The 22,068-nt window shown below is 45.7% G+C and overlaps 1 protein-coding gene across 3 annotated transcripts in view; it reads right to left on the bottom strand.

The window, feature by feature from the left end:
- Window positions 1-22,068, bottom strand: part of TRAPPC9 (trafficking protein particle complex subunit 9) — a 510,030-nt gene that overhangs the window by 327,393 nt on the left and 160,569 nt on the right. For all 3 annotated transcript variants that reach the window (XM_089898680.1, XM_089898678.1, XM_089898679.1), the window contains one exon: window positions 4,267-4,391. In XM_089898680.1, coding sequence (XP_089754806.1) covers window positions 4,267-4,391 — 125 coding nt within the window. The remainder of the gene's footprint in view (window positions 1-4,266; window positions 4,392-22,068) is intronic.

Raw genomic sequence — 22,068 nt, 5'->3', positions numbered from 1 at the left:
TGATTACTGATATGGTTAAGTTTATCACCCATCATCTTGCTGTGTCTTCTATCTGTCCCATTTTCCTTTGTTTCCTTTGTCCTCCCTTTATTCCTTCTTTTGGACTAACTGAATGTTATTTATGCTTCAACTTCTATCTCCTTCGTTGGCTTATTTGCTATAACTTTTTTTTTTTTAATGGTTGTAGGGAACTTCCTTAATATGATAAAGGGCAGGTATAAAAACTCTACAGCTACCGTCACACTTAACGATGAAAGACTGAATGGTTTATCTCTACAATCATGAACAAGGCTAGTACAATAAAGCAGGGAAAGGAATAAGTTAGCCTGCTTGGAAAGGAAGAAGTAAACCTTTCTATTCACAGACAATCTGAACATCTACTTAGAGAAGTCTTGTTGGATTTAAGATTGACTACTTAATTTTGAAGATTCCTGAGTTTTTTCATATGTGCATGTATTAGTGGACACAGTCATCATCTATAATTTTGACACAACAGGCACGCAGGAGAGGGAAGACAACCCCGGCACGGCCACGCGACAGGACGCAGGCAGCCATGTGGCGCATCTGGGACAGGCAGGCAGGGTCCAGGCTGGGTGGGCAACACCGGCTGGACGAGACGACGCCTGGCCTCTGCCTGCTCTGTAACCAGGGGACGCCTTCACCACACCCTGCAACTCATCCGTTCAGGCAACCCCCAGTTCTGTTCCTCCTCCCCAGCTTGTGTATTGTTTTTAATAAAACACCTGCCCAAGTATTATTTCAATAGATCTTCACTAACAACCTGTGAGAAAGGACTTTCTCCCCAACTTGCAGGTGATCAAACTGGGGCTCGGTTGAGGCCCCTGGATGGACTGTGTAGGTGTCAGAGCAGCAGGGAGACGGCAGGACATGCAGAGGCAGGGGCACCTACAGCCTCAGCTCGAACCCCCACCATCCGGAAAGCGGCCGACATGACACTGGTTCCCACGGGAGGTGCCCGTGGACGGAGCTGTTACCCTGATGGCCGAGGCTGTTGGGCCTGTTCCCTGATGTTTTTAAAGGCAAGGTGTTGTTGACAAGGGTGGGCACATACCAGCAAGCTCCCCAGAACCACATGTGCACAGAGCCCAAGGGCAGGCCCGGCTGCCCCGCCTCCCGGTGAACTTTGGTTTTGCTGGGGTTTCCAAGTGCTTCTCGGCAGGCTACCAGCGGTTGTGATGCGTTTACAGAGCACTGCTGTCGATGGAGGGAAACTGGGGTGTATTTAGCAGCTGGACACGGCGGGGGCCTCGGCTGGATTTAGCTCTGGCTGTGGGGCAGGCCCTCCAGCCTCTCTGAGTGCTTTACGCTCCAGGCCCGAGTAGGACAGGGCCCCATGCAGCTCCCATCTTTCTGGGTAGTCTGGCCCTGGAGGCTGTAAATTGGATGCCTCCATCAGGCAAAACTGCAGGGAGCCTCGAGCGGGGCACAGCACAGCCAACAGGCGAGAGGCCTCCCGTCCGTCCATGCGTGCCCATTTCTGCAGCCCCAGCCCAGGACGGGCGGTCCCCGAGCTAAGCCCCTCCCGGGCAGGCTCTCAATGCAGCCCTGCCACGTTCCAGGCACGCGGCCACATTTCGTGCACACAGTATTAACTCAGAAGGCAGGGCCGAGCCTTGCTGTCACTGGGGAGCTGGCCCAGCAGCGCCAAGAAACTGGTCGAGAGACTCCAGGTCGGCCACCCAGTGTCCAGCCTAGCCGGGGCTGCTCCCCCGTAACAGCCAGCGGGGCTCATTCACCAAGTCTCATTTCTCTCCCAAAATACAGGCATCAAGTCCCAGTCCATTACCAGTTCTTGACTTGATCAGCTTTGTTTCTCCTCCCTGCCCAGCTCTTCTATTACTTGAGCCTCCCAACAACCCCATGAAGGGAGCGTGATTGCTCCATTTTACGGATGGAGAAACTGAGGGTCAGAGAGGCCCTACTGCAGAGTCTAACTGACAGGAATATTATGTCTAATGTGCACTCACTTCACACAATCTGTTTTCAATCCTAGAAGATTCTTCAGGGTGTGCAGAAAAGCCGGGAATAAATGCGGACAGACATGCAGCGAACCAAACGGGGGAAGGAATCTTTCTGGGAAATCCGAAGAAACACATGTTACCTTTTCCCACTTCTTGAGGGGCTCCCCAGAAGCCACTTTCACTGAATTACTTGTTTCCATGACTACGCCATTCCTCAGGGTTAGCACATTCCCAGTTAAAGCCGTTCCTGCTCTGGGGAGAAGGCTGACATAATAGGCTCAGCAGTGCCAGGAGGCTCCCACATGACAGCACCAGAAGCACAGGGCCGCTCAGAGACGCCACTCCCGTGCCGAACCTCACAAGTTCAACTGAACCGCGAGGACGCACCTGGACGACCAGGGAGAGGTGCGCCATTTCACAGGTTTGGACTCACGGCACCCCTCACCAACAGACCTCAGACAAACTGGGTGACTCCCTCTCGGCACAAAGGCTCCCACGAGGTCAGCACATCCACCCGACAGCATTCCTGACAGCTCTAAAAGGAGACTGGTGTGTGTGGATGTGGATAAAAGAGAATCATGGGCTTCCATGGTGGCACAGTGGTAAAGAATCCACCTGTCAATGCACAGGACACGGGTTCAAGGCCTGGTCCGGGAAGATCCCACATGCCGCGGAGCAACTAAGCCCGTGCGCCACAACTACTGAGCCTGCGCTCTAGAGCCCACGAGCCACCACTACTGAGCCCACGTGCTACAACTACTGAGCCCACGCACCTAGAGCCCGTGCTCCGCAACAAGAGAAGCCACCGCAGTGAGAAGCCCGCACACCGCGACAAAGAGTAGCCCCCGCTCGCCGCAACTAGAGAAAGCCCGTGTGCAGCAACGAAGGCCCAACGCAGCCAAAAATAAATAAATTAAATACATAAATAAAAAGAAAATCGTGCCACAGCTGCACCAACAGCAGACGGAGAGGGGGAGGCCACAAGGCCAACTGCAGAGGCAAAGGTAACGATGCTGAGGGGCCTGACCCAGGAGGAGGAACACCTGAGACGGCAGGGAAGTGCCATCCGGGGCCTGGAAGGAAGTCCCTTTCCCAGCTTCTCCTCCGTGGCTCCCTGCCAACAATCACCCCAACAGCATCTATGCTTGCGGAACCTCTACGCCTTTGCTCCCTCTGGTGGGACTTTTCTTCCACATCCCAGGGCCCTTGGCCAACACTACAGCCCTGACGCACAGCCATCAAGCTTCTGTATCTGAGCGACGGAGACTCCCAGCTATGCCACCTTCCTCTTTCCCACAGGGCCCTAAATGGAGAAGACTCTCCCCCAAAACGCAGCTCCTCAGCACTTCAGCCCACCGACGCGACCTCTATCAACCCAGGTTGGCGCGTTCCCTCCGCCACGGCCTCATGGCAGACGGCGTCCAGGTCCTTCCACCGTCATCTTGTTTGCGTCAAGCGCAGCCCCGATGGCTCACAATTTGTTGTCCCACTGACTCACAGCCAGTTTGGCCAAGCTCTTCTGATGGGTCTAGTCAGTCAGTGACCCTGTTAAACGCCAAGAATGTAAGCAGTGCCCCAAAAGGCTGGGCCCGGACACACGCCTACTGAAGTCATTCTTGGCGACTTTGCTGCCTGCTCCCCAGTCACAGCTGCTGGGACCTCTCGTCCCCTCGCTCTACACACGCTCCCTGGGCAGGCGCGTCCCAGCCAAGCTTTCCAGGTGCTGACAAGTCGCTGACCACCGAGAGCTCTGCCCCGACTGCCCTCGTGCTCTGAGGAGACAGCTCATATCTGCTCAGGCTCCAGGCCCAAGGCACCTGTGCAGCAACACTCACTCGTGACTTATATATTCATTCCGGCTGCCCTGGTGCTCAAAGACCAACAAGTGGAAGGAGTCGCCTAAGGATTAAGACAAGTCTACGGGATAAACATCTGAGCTCAGAATAATGATGCGATAGATAAATGTTTTAAATGAACGAGAAAAAAGCAGGCGACATTCTACTTTCATCAGTACAGTCCTAGATTCAACCCACAAATTCCCGAAACTTCAGGAAATTAAGAGTCCACCACCACACGAGGCACTCAAGCTTCAGTGTAACCGCTTCCCGAACCTCACACAGAAGGAGAAATACTGAGACACCAGCTTTCCACAAACACAGATCTGTTATCAAATACACGCTTCCTTTCCTTTCTGAAAAATACTCAGAACTTTGCCTCCGAAAGGCTCGGCAGAAACCCAGAGCGCCAAGCCCCTTGGCGGGCTGCCCTGTGGGGGCCGACTCACCTTCACGTGACCCAGGTCCCCAGGCCGGCTGCCCTCAGCTGGGTTCACGGGCTTGCTCTCCACCCGGGGCCTCACGACCTGGCGGAAGGGGCTGCACAGCGGAAAGCCACTCACACTGATGCTGTCTGAAAGATGAGAATAAAATTGTAAGTGAGAAGTTAACCGGATTTCTTTTTTTAATGTAGGAGATTTTATTCAAAAATCGCTAATACCTGGAGTAACGCTCCCGTGTGTGCTCACTACGCTACCTCGCGTTAACCACGACCGCCCGGTGAGTCTCCCGGGAACGCAGAGTCACACCTACCACAGGCCAAAGTCGAGGACGTACCACTGCTGAAAAACGCCAGGTGCCTACCATCTGTCAGGAGGCACAGCCGCGGCACCACGTCACCTGCACCCGCCCCCAACTTCCTGTGCTCAGACAGCGCCAAGCCGCCCTTACCTTCCAGCCTTTGTACGAGCTGCTCCCTCAGCCTCCGTTCACGCGGTGGCTTCACCGTGCCACTTGAACTTAGTCTAAAAGCCCATTCGTCTTCCAATTTCAGGAGGCCACTACTGTGTCCAGGACCGTGTGTAAACCTCTGTAGAGCACTCCCTGCCACCTGTTCTTTTTCTTACCTGGTGATCTCACCTGTCAGTCTAATCCAGGACTCCTGTCCTTTATCTCACACCCCACATCCAATCCAAAAGGAGCACTTGTTAGCTCTCAGAGTATTTCCAGAAATGGCTTTCAAGGCCACCAGCCTGGTCTGGTCACCATCAGCCCCTCCAGCACTAAGAACAAGGCCTCCTGGCTGCCCCCACACACACATGCCGCTCTGGCTCCTTTCCATCCACAGAAATGTAAATCAGGTCACGCCCCTCCCAGGATGCCTCCTGTTACTCAAGGGCCCTTTGCACAGCACAATGGCTGCATGAGGTTGAAGAAAAATGCATTTTCAGACTGTAAAAACTGCTGGCAACAGTGTAAGTAAGTATCTTCTGCACCCCAAAAGAAACTGACTCAATTATCAATTAGAACCACTTCTAAGTTAGATGGAGGTGCCCACCAATTATGAAGAAACATTTGTTCGGAACATCGTCATGAAAAGTTAATTTTATTTATTTGTTTGTTTGTTTATTTTTGGCTGTGTTGGGTCTTCGTTGCTGCGCACGGGCTTTCTCTAGTTGCCTCAAGCGGGGGCTACTCTTCATTGCGGTGAGCAGGCTTCTCATCGCGGTGGCTTCTCTTGTTGTGGAGCACGGGTTCTAGGCATACGGGCTTCAGTAGTTGTGGCACACGGGCTCTAGAGCGCAGGCTCAGTAGTTGTGGCGCACGGGCTTAGCTGCTCCGCGGCATGTGGGATCTTCCCGGACCAGGGCTCGAACCCGTATCTCCTGCATTGGCAGGCGGATTCTTATCTACTGCACCACCAGGGAAGTCCCAAAAGCTAATTTTTAAATGACTTGCATTAAGCAGAGAAAATGCAAACCCAAAATACAATTCCAGATGGTGGCTAGAGGACAGTTTATGCAACCCTCAGAATCCCAACAGAAAGTCAGCCGGGCTGCAGAGAGCCACACCAAAACTCAGTTACAAGTAAACCAGGTGCCCACGCATCATCGAACAGGCAAGCAGGTGAGTACAAACCCCCAACAGCCCCACGAGCAGCTCACACTGAATAGTTACCGAATGCACTTCAGGAGCTCCTACTACTGATAACAGCAGGTAGACAATTCAGACCAACCCAGCCGCTGAGAACAACTCGAGAACGCAGACAAGGCACTGGAGGGCTAACAAGGCAGGAAGAACTCCAGGACCACGATCCGGCAGAAAAAGGAGCTACAGGGACACGGGCCTGGCATTAAACTTCCCCAGAGGTGCCTGCAGCTCCCTGAAGAACTGACCAAGAGGCTGAGAATCTGAGCAGAGCCTTTCACACTCAGGTGGGAAAGCAGTGACATTCTGTGTCCCCTAAAAAGAGTGGATGGTAAGCCCTAGAGGCTTTGGGTGGGACCCGAAAGGACGACACACTAAGTGAAGGATAGACTGGAAATAAAGCGGCCGCCCAGGGACCGGCACCCAACTGTGAATCAGGTCAGTACCTGCAACCGGATCGAGGCAATTCTCCTGCCTAAACACATTCCCTGTCGCCCCTACTCTGTCCTGTGTCTTCTCACCGTTGTGCACCTCTGACAACCACCTCTGTGGATCTTAATATCCCCAATTCTTCACCATGCAGCCACCCTTCCTCCGAGTCCGGGCACCTCGTCTACACTGAGACCCGCGATCACTACAGCTGGCTCCGTATCCAGGAAGACAGGCTGCGAGGCAGGGCCGTGGTGGGGACTCAGACGGGTAAGGGCATATGAAGTGTTTGTCACAAGACCTGGTACCTGGCAAACATTCGGCAAAAACAGCTATTGTTATTATAGCAACCTACATGCACGTCCCAGATTCCTTCCATGACTATAAACTCATTGAGGGCAGAATTCTTATCAATGTCACTCTCATACACCCCCCACAGTAGCTGGCACAGGCTCTAGCAAATCATAAACCCACAGTAAACGTTAAGTAAATGAATAAATCACAGGGTCAGATTTGGTAGTTTACACGCCACGGTCAACGAAAATTCCATCACCCCGAAGTCACGTTCAATAATCAACTCAATTCACCCACGGTTAACTGAACTTTCATCATGTGTCTCTGTGCAAAGACCCATTTGCAAAAGTCAGTCCAAAGCTGTGAGATTTGAATGGGTTTTTCTCTCCCTTTTCTCATTCTCCCAGCATCATGGGCATAATCTGTAAAACCTCTCCACTACACCACAATACCTGCCGTGAGGGAACTAGTATTATGAACACAGACATTTGCAAAACACAAACTCCACACTCTTCAGCCAGAAACTAGGTCACGTGGAGCCTGTAAGTGAGCCCCAGGGTCACCCCTGCTGAGTTAAGGCAGGTGCCCAACGGATTTTAAGTGCCACCTCTCCTTCCCCCACGTACTTCACTCTTCCCTAGAGAAAGTTTCCATCATTAGCATATTATGCAAATGCTGCTAGCTCCCAAAGGCCTGAGGTCCTTTTCTGCCTTGGAAATACTGATCCTGTTTTACACTTGTAACAGTGCTCAAGGCCTCCTTTCTGCAGGGGTCCAGAGGCTCCGGGCTGTAGTGGGAAATGTCCTGAGCAGCTGCTAGGTCTGTCCTCCTTCCTTGCGGAACAGCTCCTGCCCCACCCCAGGTTGTTCTGGCGGGATCAGGGGTGGCTCTAATCCAGCCGTGGTGAGAGATGGAAATGTCCCATCAACAGTGGGTGATCCACAGGACGAACATGAGACCCCAGAAGGGTCTCGTTGAGTCTTTCTGAGATTTGATCTATGAAGGGTGGAGCAGGTGGGGTGGATCTTCCTTTGAGTCATATGTTCTCAGGATAGTAGGTTTGGGTCTTCCTGCAGCCATCCTCCCACCACACTGCAAGAGTGAGTGAGTCACACAACCCTGTGAGCTCAGTTTTCTTGACTCTAAAATGGGGACCAGCTCAAGGGAATCAGTGAAAAGTACAAATCTGCAGTGTCTTGGAACTGGAGGGATCTAGGATGTGGGCACTTACCAAAAAAGGCTAAAAATTACATCTGAAATTTGCCTCCTTTTCTGACAACGACTTCAAAGCCTCAAAGAAACCTCAGAAACCTGTAATCTTCAAGCTCAGGGAAAAAATATATATTAAAACAGCTACTCTCCGGCTTCTTTATAGATTAAAGAATTCTGCCCCCTAATCCAATTGAGAATGGAAAAGACAAGCTATGTATAAATTATAAATGGGGACAGAAGATCAGCAGCTCTGTCCCCATGGGAGACAGAGGGGTGGGAGGGAGAAGCCAGCCTTGGGAAGGCCGGAAGCCGCATAAGGACAGGGCTGGAGAGGAGGAGGCCGCCGCACAGGGTGGCGAGAGGCTGGACGGAGCCAGTGGAGCAAGCAGGGAAGAGGCCGCTCCCAGCTGGGCGGATGGAGGGCAGCAAATTCTGTTCAACCATTATGGCCAATTTTCCTGCCAACACAGGCTACCACAAATAGAACAGAGAACAGATTGGGATGACAAGTAATAGGAAGACAAGACCAAAAAAGTTACAAACAGACGAAGGCAGCCTCGTAGGAAGACCGCAGAGTTGAGTGGATTTAGGAGGACAGAGGGTATTTAAGAATGGGACGAGCCGGGTAGATCATCATGAATCAAAGTGAGCTTTTAGAGAGAATTTCACAGTTGCTGTTTACAGTGCTCAATTCTTCTATTAAGAGCGTCTCTGTGGGCAATTCAGAAATACAATTTTATATGCTAAAATAGTACGTGTCTCTCGAAGTCAGCTTCATCACAGCCACAGTGACAACTGGTAGAAATGACAGCTGAAAGTGGGATGTGTGTGGTGGGAAGAAAAAGCACAGTCGCGATAAAAATACTGCAACTAAGAAGGGCTGGAGGCTGCGTGTTCACTGCGGGCTCAGCACAGCACTGGGCGCTTAGGACACGTCATGTAGCTGCTCGTCACGCCCTGCCAGGCGGGCACGATTTTATCCGTTCTATAGATGAGGAAGCCGAGGTCCCGAGAAGGTAAGGAACTTAGTAGTTCATCAGAGGCACAGCCAGAACTAGAAGTCAGTACTGTCGGATGTGTGATGACCCAGCAAAGCTGGCACAAACAACGTGCTTCAGCCCTGACGTGAGCTTATGAAACCTCCCCAGCCAGGCTGCTCTGCGGTGCACCATCCCACGAAACCTACCACAAGGCCCCTCACAATGGCTCAGCATCTGTCTCCAGTGAGGGGGCCACTCCAGAAATGTGTCCACTTTTGTGCACTTCCAAAAGAGACACAAATGCTGAAGGCTGAATACACACTTTTCTCACTGGTGACAGGTATATGAAATAAACCAAACTGGAATAAAATGCATTTACAAAGGCCAAAGGAGACAACCATCTCCCAGTGGGAGTCGGTCGGGGTCTGGTGCTCCAGGTAGAATATATTTCAAAGGCCAAAGGAGACAACCATCTCCCAGTGGGAGTCGGTCGGGGTCTGGTGCTCCAGGTAGAATATATTTCAAAGGCCAAAGGAGACAACCATCTCCCAGTGGGAGTCGGTCGGGGTCTGGTGCTCCAGGTAGAATATATTTCAAAGGCCAAAGGAGACAACCATCTCCCAGTGGGAGTCGGTCGGGGTCTGGTGCTCCAGGTAGAATATATTTCAAAGGCCAAAGGAGACAACCATCTCCCAGTGGGAGTCAGTCAGGGTATGGTGCTCCAGGTAGAATATATTTTGAAGATGTTTTTTCAATTATTCATAAAGTCCCTGGGTGCCAAAGAGCCCATCTGGTTATCATAACATATCCTCAAGAAAACCAAAGAAGTAGAAGCATTTGGCTCAGAAATTAGACAATACTCATCCTCAATTTCCATAGAGAAAGTGGTGTGTTTATTCATTCAGAAACTTTGGGATATGCTTAGGAAGAAAAAATAATTCATGTAGAAACAGTGGCCTTCATATACCATTCAAACGGAAACAGCCCTCCCTCCATCCCCCCGGCCTTCCCTCCTGCTAAAGTAGGGGGAAGCAGCACCCCTCCTGCGGGGCCCAATCGGTGCCTCACTGCTCTCGCCCCACGAACGGCCTCCCGGGATGTCTGCAGCCTCTCCCTCCTCCGCGCACTCTCATTCCAGGCACCCTCGCCCAGCACCAGGGCTTCTCGCTTTAACGCCGTTACAGAGACACAATGAGCGTACCGTGACCTGCAGATGTTTGAACTGTACAGCTGGAGGGGCTCTGACTCCCTAAAGCTGCTCTGAACATCTGTGTACAAGTCCTTGTATGGACATATGCTGTCAGTTCTCCTGGTTCAATATCCAGGAATAAGTTGGCTGGGTCATATGCTAAGTGTATATTTGATTTTCCAAGAAAGTTATTAATGAGTTGTTAATATGCTTGCAAACAATAAAAAGGAATTCAAAGGAATAAATAAGGAAGATGAGCCTATCAAAAACTGAGCAGGCAATTTAAGAACAAATATCACCTCTTTGGGGGTTTTTTGGTTGTTTTTTGTTTTGTTTGGCAGCATCACATGGCTTGGGGGATCTTAGTTCCCCGACCAGGGACTGAACCTGGGCCACGGCAGTGAAAGAGCCGACTGCTAACCACTGGACCGCCAGGGAGCTCCCAAAATATCACCTCTTGAAGTGAAAGACAAACTGGATAATTTAAACACTCCTTAAAGAGCCAAACAGAAAATTAGGCGAAAAGAAAAAGTTAGTGAATTGGAAAAAAGAGGAGTGGAAATTATCTACAATGTGGCACATGGAGAAAGATGAGGAACGTGAAAGAATATTAGAGGCCATGGAAGAGTGAGAGGCTACACAGGTGAACAGGAGTTAGGGAAGCAGGTGAGAGTAAACTGGGGAAAGTTGGTATCTGAAGAGAGACAGACTGAACACTTTTCATAATGGAAAAATGTGAATCCTCAAATTCAAAAAGCGCAAGAAAGCTCAACGGGACCAATAAAAGGAAACGCAAACCTAGAAATGACACAGTAAACCTGCAGAATACCGAAAAAAAAGAAAAAGTTATTTTTGAAAACATACAGGGGATTGATATATATACACTAATATGTATGAAATGGATAACTAATAAGAACCTGCTGTGTAAAAAAATAAATAAAATTCTAAAAAAAAAAACCATACAGGGACATGTCCACACAAAAACGTGTACACCGATTCTCATAACAGCATTAATCATAGCAGCCAGAATGGAAACAATTCAAAGATCCATCAACTGACGAACCGATAAACAAAAACCGTCTGTCCATACAATAGACTATTACTCATCCTCAAAAAGGAATGAGGGGCTGACACAGGTTGCAACACCAATGACCCCTGAAACATCATGCTAAGCGGAAGAAGCCAGACACAAAAGGCCACAGATTGTATGATTCCATTTATATGAAATGTTCAGAATAGGTAAATCCATAGAGACAGAAAGTAGATTTCTAGTTACCAGGGGAGGGGAGAATGGTGAATGGCTCCTAATGGGTTTGGGGTTTCTTTCTGGAATGATAAAAATGTTCTGATTTTGGTTGATTGCACAACTCTGAACATACTAAAAGTTACTAAATTGTACACTTTAAATGGGTGAATTTATGGTATGTGAATTGTATCAATTTTTTTTAATTAAAGGATATAAACACTTGGGGGGGAGAAAAATGGAGATTGTATCCAAAGGAACAGTAATTACACCAACAGCTAACTTCAACAGCAATGGAAGCCATTAGACAGTATGAATTCATCCACAAAGTATTTAAGAAAATTTAACTGCTAATCTAGAAATATGTACACAGCAGAACTTCCTATTCTTAGAAATAACTGGTGACATAAAGACGTTTCAGAACAAAAGCTGAGCAAACTTACCACCAACACATCCTCACTAAAGGAACTCAACAAGAAAAGGAACCCTCATACACTGTTGGTGGGAGTGTAAATTGGTGCAATCACTATGGAAAACAGTACAAGGTTCCTAAAAATATAGCTACCATATGATCCAGCAGTTCCACTCTCCTGGGTATATATCCAGAAGACACGAAAACACTAATTCAAAAAGATACATGCACCCCGATGTTCTTAAGCAGTGCTTCTCACAACAGCCAAGACATGGAAGCAACCCAAGTGCCCATCAACAGACAAATGGATAAAGATGTGGTGCCTACACACAATGGACGATTACTCAGTCATAAAGAAGAACGGAATTCTGCCATGAAGCCTATACTATGAACGAGGCAGCATCACACAGACAAAGTGTTGTGAAGTTGCAGCCCTAAAATCTGAGAGTAGGATCTCCTTCTGGTGTCCCAGGTAAGAGAAGAAACAAAGGTCTAGTTCCACAACGCTGTGCGCACAAGGCACACTTTCTCACAATAACGTCCAGCTGTCACCTCCAAGGCTAAGTGTGAAATCCATACTTTTTCACAGCAGACAAGGTGTTCAACATGCTACAGGAGCCAGTGTCCAGTGAGATCTTGTTTGGGAGCCTGTTACTGATGATCACCTTTGCCGAAAAGTGACACCATTTGAGTCACTGGCCGCACAGGAAGCCAACTACAGTGGACTTTTAAACCATCTGACGGTCCTCTTAGCTTCAGGACATTACCGAGTTTCTCCCCCTCTAAAGATGGGTAAGAAAAAAAGAAACAAGTGAAACCGAAGCAGGTGACACTTGGCCAAAGGATCTCAGGGACACCTGGCGACAGAGCCCTGAAATGGGAGCCCAAAAGTGGCACTTTCTTTTCTTTGGAAATCTTCAAAGGAAGTGAAGGATTAAGGTACTTGAGGACACACTGTAGAGCACAGGGAATAGCAATATCCTGTGATAAACCATGATGGAAAAGAACATGAACAAGATATATATATATATATATATATGTATGTATATGTATGTATAACTGAATCACCTTGCTGTACAGCAGAAATTAACAAGTCAACTATACTTCAATAAAAATTTTTTTAACAAAAGAGATGTGAGGACACGTGCTCAAATCCCAGATGTGCTCCCTTTGTCTGTCCAGAACCGATGTGCTTAAAAGGAGCACTGGACGTGGAGACAAAAGCCTGGCCCTGCCCCCCGCCCGCCCCCAGCCTTGAGAAAGACTGATCACTGATCAACAGGAAAGGTCCCAGCAGCGTTGATAAATGCTGCTCTCACGTTTCCACTCTGGGTCTTACACATCTTTTATATCTTGTTTACATGTAGTATTCCATCTCTACTTAAAGAGAAACACAAATAAATGAACATCAATTCTCCAAAGAAAGCCACAGAAATAGCTCAATTAACATATGTTATTTTAGGATAAAATCAGGAAAACAAAACCAGAGTACTGCCAATTTGAAACTGGAAATAGGATGCCTTTTCCACAAGATAACAAAGGGAGAGCGATGGTCCCAGGCCAAGTAATGACACATGCTTGTTCTTTTAGAAACAAGAAATTCAAAGTACAGTCTGAATGTCTGAGCCCTCTTCACAGCTGTCCTCAAGCACTGCACATCCCTAAAAGACTGGGAAAGTCATTATTTCTTCATTAAAGAGTCAGCCAGATCACAGAGCTGACAGTTTCAAGTCAGAACACTAATTTTAGGAATTATCTAAAGAAAAAGTTCAAGCCAGCATCATCCCCCAAAACCTCTCCTCTCCAACAAATTCGTTGTTGATACTTATGGGGCAAACTCTCTTAAGGAATAACTGTTAGAATCTCCCTCCCTCCCTCTCTCCCTTTCCCTTTCCCTCTCCCCCTCTCTCTCTCTCTCTCTCTCTCTCTCTCTCACACACACACACACACACACACACACACACACACACTTTTCAAAAACTAAGTTACTGGAACTTGCTTTCTGCCACAGTTTTTACACATGCATGAAAAACTAATTTCCCCACCCCTCCCTCTTTCATCCTCTAAGGTCCTGCTCTTTCTGTAAATTTTACCTCCATCATCACCTCCAAAGACAATCCTTCCCCCACTCCCTGTGGTACAGTCATAGTATCATGTACCTCTCCTACCTAGCACTTAGCAAAGCTGTACTTTTTCATTTATTTGTGAAAAAATTCATTTCACTTATTTTATCAATTATTAAATTGCCCATCTCTCCCACTAGACTTGCGTGGTCTAACAGAGTGGCCGCAAGACAGTGCGCCTTTAAAGTAATTAAAATCAAATAATACTTGATCTTTAGATGCACCATCCACATCACAAGCGATCAAAGCCACATGTGACCCACGGTCACCCTACTGGACGGCTCAGAACAGGAACTGCCCTATCACAGAGTTCTGATGGACAGCACTGCACTGGACACTAAGCTCCTTGAGGGCAGGGACTGCGTCTCATTTTACTCAGGACAATCCCAAGAGAAGTACAGTACAGACACACCTCGTTTTACTGTACTTCGCAGATACTGCACTTTTTACAAATTGAAGGTTTGTGGCAGCCCTGTGTGAAGCAAGTCTATCGGCACCATTTTTCTAACAGCATTTGCTCACTTGGTGTCTCTGCCTCACATTTCAGTAATTCTCACAGTATTTCAGAATTTTTGATTATTATATTTGTTATGGTGATCTCTGATCATTTTTCAGCGATGAAGTATTTTTAATTAAGGTATGTGCATTGCTTTTTTCAGACATAATGCTATTGCACACTTAATATACTACGGTATAGTGTAAACAACTTTTATAAGCACTGGGAAACAAAAAATCATGACTCGATTTACTGCAATATTCACTTCATTGTGGTTGTGTGGAACTGAACCCACAGTATCTCCGAGGTATGCCTGTACCTGGAATAAAGTAGACAGTCCATAAATATCTGTGAAGGGGGTGTTGGGGGAAGTACACACCGTAATTGCTAACTCTACTACACCACACACCGCATGGTAAAACCCAGAAGAAAGAAATTATTTAAGTCCTGTTACCTGATTAAAACAGAATACTAGTAATTAGTTACACTTCCATAACTTAAAATTGTATGACATAGCTTCAAATATTCTATAATATCCACTCCCATTCAAATACTTACAAGTACCTAACATACACACACAAAATTAGCTCAAAAACTATAGACTAAAGCCGGTAACTAAAATGGTTTTACAGGTGAATTCTACCAAATGTTTAAAAAATTAACGCCAATCCTTCTCAAACTCTTCCAGAAATTAAGGAAGAGGGAACAGTCCCAAGCTCATTTTCCCAGGTTAGCATTACCCCAGTACCAAAGCCAGACAAGGAAACTACAAGAAAACTACACATCCGTATCCCTGATGAATACAGATGCAAAAATCCTCAACAAAGTATCAGCACATCAAATTCAACAATACATTGAGAGCATCATATACCATGATCAAGTGGGATTTACCCCTGGGATGCAAGAATGGCTCAGCATACACAAATCAATGAATGTGATACACACATATTAACAGAATAAAGGATAAAAATGATACGGTCATCTCGATAGATGCAGAAAAAGCATTTGACAAAATGCAAAATCTTTTCATGATAAAAACCCTCAACTAATTGGGTGTTGAAGGAACATACCTCAACATAATAATGGCTATATATGACAAGCCCACAGCTAACATACTCAATTGGTGAAAGGCTGAAAAATTTTCCTCTAAGATCAGGAACAAGACAAGGGTGCCCACTCTTACCACTATTCAACATAGTACTGAAAATCCTAGCCAGAGCAATCAAGCGAGAAAAAGATATTAAAAGGTATCCAAATCAGAGAGGAAGAAGTAAATTATCTTTATTTGCAGATTATATGATCTTATACAGAATCCTAGACTCAGCCAAAAAGTGTAAGATCTAATCAATAAATTCAGTAAAGTTTCAGGATATAACATTAACACACAGAAATCAGGTGCTTTCCTACACACTAACAACAGAATATCTGAAACATAATAAACAAAGCAATCCCATTTACAATAGCATCAAACACATAAGATAGTTAGGAATTTAACCAAGGAAATGAAAGAGCTGAACGCTAAACTATAAGACTTCGATGAAAGACATTGAAGAAGACACAAAAATGGACAGGTATCTTGTATTTGTGGATCAGAAGAATATTGTTAAAATGTCCATATTACCCAAAGCCATCTATAGATTCAATGCAATCCCTATCAAAATTCCAATGGCGTTTTTCACAGAAATAGTAAAAGCAATTCTAAAATTCGTATGGAGTCACAAAGACCCCAATAGCCAAAGCAATCCTAAGCCAAAAGGACAAAGCTGGAGGTATCACATTGAACACTTCCAGATTTCAAATTATACTACAAAGCCATAGTAATCAAAATAGTATATAGTAATCAAAACAGCATAAAAACAGACACACAGACCAATGGAAAATAGAGAGCCCATAAATAAACCACTGCATATGCGGTCAACTAATCTTTGACAAGAGAGCCAAGAATATTCAATGGGGAAAGGCAGCCTCTTAAATAAATGGCGCTGAGAAAACTAGATAACCACATGCAGAAAAATAAATCTGGACCCCTATCGTAAATCACTCACAAAAATTAACTCAAAAGATTAAAGACTTAAATATAGGACCTGAAACTGAGAAACTCCTGGAAGAAAACATAGGAGAAAAGCTCCTTGACACTGGTCTTGGCAACAATTTTTTGGATCTGACACCAAAAGCATGAGCAACAGAAACAAAAATACGAGTGGGGCTATATCAAACTAAAATGATTCTGCACAGCCAAAGAAACAATCAACAGTATGGAAAGCCAACCTACAGAATGGGAGCAAATATTTGTAAATCATCTATTTGATAAGGGATTAATATCAAAATGTATACAGAATTCATACAACTCAATAAAAAAAATCTGATTTCAAAATAGGCATAGGAACCGAGTAAGATACTTTTCCAAAGATGACATACAAATGGCCAAAAGCTACATGAAAAGGTGCTCAACCATCACTAATCATCAGGGAAATGCAAACCAAAACCACAATGAGATATCATCTCACATACTTTAGAATGGCTGTTCTCAAAAAGACAAGAGATAAGTGTAGGCAACGATGAGGAGACAAAGAAAAAAGTGCACCCTTGTGCACTGTTGTTGGGGATGTAAATTGGTGCAGTCACTGTGGAAACAGTGTGGAGATTCCTCAAAAAATAAAAAATAGAACTACCATATCATTCAGCAATCCCACTTCTGAGTACATATCCAAAGGAAATGAAAAAAAGGATCTCAAAGAGATATCTGCGCTCCATATTTTTACAGCATTATTCACAATAGCCAAGATGAGGAAACAACCTAAGCATACCTCTACAGGTGAACAGACACAGAAGATGTGATATATATATATACACACAATGGAATACAATTCCATGAGAAAGAAGAAAATCCTGCCATTTGCAACAACATGGATGGACCCTGAGGGCATTATGCTACGTGAAATAAGTCAGAGAAAGACAAACACTGTATATCACTTATATGTGGAATCTAAAAAAGACATACCTGTAGAAACAGAGGGAGAATGGTGGTTACCAGGGGCTGAGAGGCAGGCCAAATGGGGAGATGCTGGTGACGGTGTACAAACTTGCAGTTAGAAGATGAGCATATGTCCTGGGAGCCTAGTGCACAGCACTGTGATTAGTTAACAACACTGCGTTACATATTTGAAAGTTGCTAAGAGAGTAGATCTTAAGTGTTTTCACCACAAAAAAGCAACAGTAATTAAGTGATGTGATGATGGTCTTAGCTAAGGTGATAATCATTTTGCAATATACAAAGGTATCAAATAAACACAATGTACACCTTAAACTTATACAATGTTCTATGTCACTTATCTCAATAAAGCTGCAAAACAGATAACTAACGATGCTGCACACCTTTCATCTCTTACTGTTTGGATATGCACTTTTGTGAGGGGTCTGTTAAAATATTTTCTTCGTTTTTTACTGGGCAACATCATTAGTTATCTGGGAAGAGCCAATTAGAACACAATGAGGTTACACATGAACAAGAACAGCTAAAATTTAAAGACTGACCCTACCAATCAGTGGTGACGATCTGGAGCACCAGAGGACTGGTGTGCATGCAGATGGTGTGTGTAAATCAAAATAAGCAGGTTGAAAACCTGGATGACTGTAGAGCTGTCAAAGCTCAACATACACCACATAACCTATGATCCAGTAAAACCACTTCTGGGCACACACCCAATGAAAATGTGGGCTGATGTCCACCAAATACCTGCACAAGAAAGTTTATTATTCATAATAGCCAAAAAGCAGAAACAACCCAAATGTCCATCACGAGTAGATTGGATAAACTGTGGTATTTTCACATGGTGGAATATCACCCACCAATAAAAAGGAACAAACAAATGCAACACACAACAACATGCATGAATCTCAGGTATAATGCTGAGTGGGGAAAAAAGACACATAGGACTTCTAGATCTCCAGAACTGTAAGAGAATAAATTTGTGCTGTTTAAAGCAAAAAAAAAGAAAGAAAAAAAAAAGACACAAAAGAGCATATACTGTATTTATTTCTTCTATATGAAAGACAAGAACAGGCAAAACTAATCTATGATGATCAATGTCATAATTACTTACCTTGATGCAGGGTCATCAACAGGGAGAGGACAGGAGAGGACTGGTGGGGTGCTGGAAAAATCACCCCCATCTGGGTCTGGGTGGTGGGTGCAAGGGTGAATATGAATATACAAATAGGTTCGGAGGCGGAGTCAAGATGGCAGTGCGGGAAGATGCAGAGATAGCATCTCCCCACAACTAGGGCACCTGTCGGGCACTGGTAGGGGACTGTGATGCCCAAGGAGACAGGAGGAACCCCAAAGTGAACCGGTAGGATGTAGGGGGACTGAGGGGGGGAGGAGAAGTGGAGGCCAGATGGGATCGGCACCCCTGAGGCCAGGGAGATCAGGAAAGGCAGGCGGGAGGGACCCTCCAGGAAGAGCAGGAGAGGAACGGAGGGCGATCGCCTGGCCCACTGGGGCCGGGGAGCCTGCTGAGCTCCCAGGCTGGTCCCCTGCTCTCCAGAGCCCCCTCCAGGCCACGTAGGTCCTTGGGGGCACAGGAGGGAGGCTGGGGAGATCAGGAGAGGCAGGCGGGAGGGACTCTCCAGGAAGAGCGGGAGAGGAGTGGAGGGTGATTGTCCCGCCCACTCGGGCACGGGGCGCCTGCTGGGCTCCCAGGTGAGGTCCCCTGCCCTCTAAGACCAGGGGTGGGGGGCACGCCTGGACTCCTTCTGTTCCCTGAGCCTAAGCCCCACCCCCATAGCCCCCAGGGCCTTTCCAGCCTTGTTAGGAAAGGGTCATCAACAGGGAGAGGACAGGAGAAGAATGGTGGGGTGCTGGAAAAATCACCCCCATCTGGGTCTGGGTGGTGGGTGCAAGGGTGAATATGAATACACAAATAAATTCGGAGGCAGAGTGGAATGGTCCTGAGCATTAGCCCCGCCCACCGCCCAAACATCACTCTTGCTTAGGCCCCGTCCTCCACCACCAAGGACTTCCGCCCCTCCACCCCGCTTTTTTTTTTCTTTTCCCTCCTCCTCTTTTATACTATTATGGTACTTATGTACCTTCTGGTTGTTGATTCAACTATATTTTTATTTTTACATTCTTCCTAACATATCTGTTAGTCTCCTAGTCTAATTTTATTTTTTACTTTACTGTTTTGGTTTTTTTTTGCTTTTTTTGCCGCCCCAGGCAGCTTGCGGGATCTTGCTTCACGAACCCAGGGTCAGGCTGAAGCTCCTGCATGTGAGAGCTCCTAGTCCGAACCACTGGACCAACAGAGAACCTCAGGCTGCAGGAAATATTCATTGGAGTGACGTCGCACGGAATTCCTCATCTCAGCACTAAGACCCTGTTCTACCCACCAAAACCCAGCTCTACCCAATAGCCTACAACTCCAGTGTTGGAAGCCTCAGGCCAAACAACCAGTAAGACAGGAATAGACTCCCACTCATTAAAAAAAAAAGAAAAAGAGAGAGACAGCAAAAAATTCTCTCACAGATGAAGGAGTAAGATAAAAACCTAGAAGTCCAAATAAATGAAGAGGAAATAGGCAATTTACCTGAAAAAGAATTCAGAGTAATTATAGTAAAGATGATCCAGAATCTCAGAAATAGAATGGAGGCATGGACTGAAAAAATACAAGAAATGTTAACAAAGATCTAGAAGAACTAAAGAACAAACAAACAGAGATGAACAATACAATAACTGAAAAGAAAAATACACTATAAGGAATCAATAACAGAATACCTGAGGCAGAAGAACGAATAAGTGAGCTGGAAGACAAAATGGTGGAAAGGAGCAGAATAAAGAAAAATGAATGAAAAGAATTGAGGACAGTCTCAGAGACCTCGGGGACAACATTAAACGCACCAACATTCGAATTATACGGGTCCCAGAAGAAGAAGAGAAAAAGAAAGGGTCTGAGAAAATATTTGAAGAGACTATACTTGAAAACTTCCCTAACATGGGAAAGGAAATAGTCACCCAAGTCCAGGAAGCACAGAGAGTCCCATACAGGATAAACCCTAGGAAAGGCACACCAATATGCATATTAATCAAACTAACAAAAATTAAGTTCAAAGAAAACATATTAAAAGCAGCGAGGGAAGAACAGGAAATAACCTTACGGGGATTTCTTTGTGTGTTATCAGCTGATTTCTCGGCGGAAACTCTGCAGGCCAGAAGGGAGTGGCAGGATATACTTAAAGTGATGAAAGAGAAAAGCATACAACCAAGATTACTCTACCCAGCAAGGGTCTCATTCAGATTCAGTGAAGTCAAAAGCTTTTCAGACAAGCAAAAGCTAAGAGAATTCAGCACCACCATACCAGCTTTACAACAAATGCTGAAGAAACTTCTCTAAGAAGCAAACACAAGAGAAGAAAAAGACCCACAAAAACAAACCCAAGGGCTTCCCTGGTGGAGCAGTGGTTGGGGGTCCGCCTGCCGATGCAGGGGACGCGGGTTCGTGGCCCGGTCCGGGAGGATCCCGCATGCTGCGGAGCGGCTGGGCCCGTGAGCCATGGCCGCTGAGCCTGCGCATCCGGGGCCTGTGCTCCGCAGCGGGAGAGGCCACAACAGTGAAAGGCCCACATACCACAAAAAAAAAAAAAAAAAAAACCGAAACAATTAAGAAAATGGTAACAGGAACATACATATTGCTAATAACCTTGAATGAAAACGGATTAAATGCCCCAACCAAAAAGACACAGACAGACTGGCTGAATGGATACAAAAACAAGACCCATATATATGCTGTCTACAAGAGACCCACTTCAGACCTAGGGACATTTACAGACTGCAAGTGAAGGGATGGAAAAAGATATTGCATGCAAGTGGAAATCAAAAGAAAGCTGGAGTAGCAATCCTCGTATCAGATAAAATAGACTTTAAAATAAACACTGTTATAAGAGATAAAGGAGGGACACTACATAATGATCAAAGGATCAATCTAAGAAGAAGATATAACAATTATAAGTGTTTATGGACCCAACGTAAGAGCACCTCAATACATAAGGCAAATGCTAACAACCATGAAAGGAGAAATCAACAGTTAACACAATAATAGTAGGGGACCTCAACACCCCACTTACACCAATGGACAGATTATCCAAAAAGAAAATAAATAAGGAAACACCAGCTTTAAATGACACAATAGACCAGATAGATCTAACTGATATTTATAGAACATTCCACCCAAAAGTGGCAGAATACACTTTCTTCTCAAGTGTGCACAGAACATTCTCCAGGATAGATCACATCTTAGGTCACAAATCAAGCCTCAGAAAATTTAAGGAAACCGAAATCGTATCAAGCATCTTTTCTGACCACAGCACTATGAGACTGGAAATCAATTACTGTAGAAAACACAAATACATGGAGGCTAAACAGTGTGCTACTAAATAACCAAGAGATCAATGAAGAAATCAAAGAAGAAATTAAAAAATACATAGAAACAAATGACAATGAAAACACAACGACCCAAAACCTACGGCACGCAGCAAAAGCAGTTCTAAGAGGGAAGTTTATAGCAGTACAATCTCACCTCAAGAAACAAGAAAAATCTCAAATAAACAGTCTAGCCCCACACTTAAAACAACCAGAGAAAGAAGAACAAAGAAAACCCAAAGTCAGTAGAAGGAAAGAAATCATAAAGATCAGAGCAGAAATAAATGAAATAGAAATGAAGAGAACAATAGCAAAGATCAATAAAACAAAAAGCTGGTTCTTTGAGAAGATAAACAGAATTGATAAAC

This window comes from Delphinapterus leucas, chromosome 17 (assembly GCF_059928025.1).
Source record: "Delphinapterus leucas isolate spDelLeu-1000000601 "Yukka" chromosome 17, BTC_Dleu_Yukka2, whole genome shotgun sequence".
In the NCBI taxonomy this organism is placed as follows: domain Eukaryota; kingdom Metazoa; phylum Chordata; class Mammalia; order Artiodactyla; family Monodontidae; genus Delphinapterus; species Delphinapterus leucas.
This window is presented reverse-complemented; position numbering and strand designations above follow the sequence as displayed.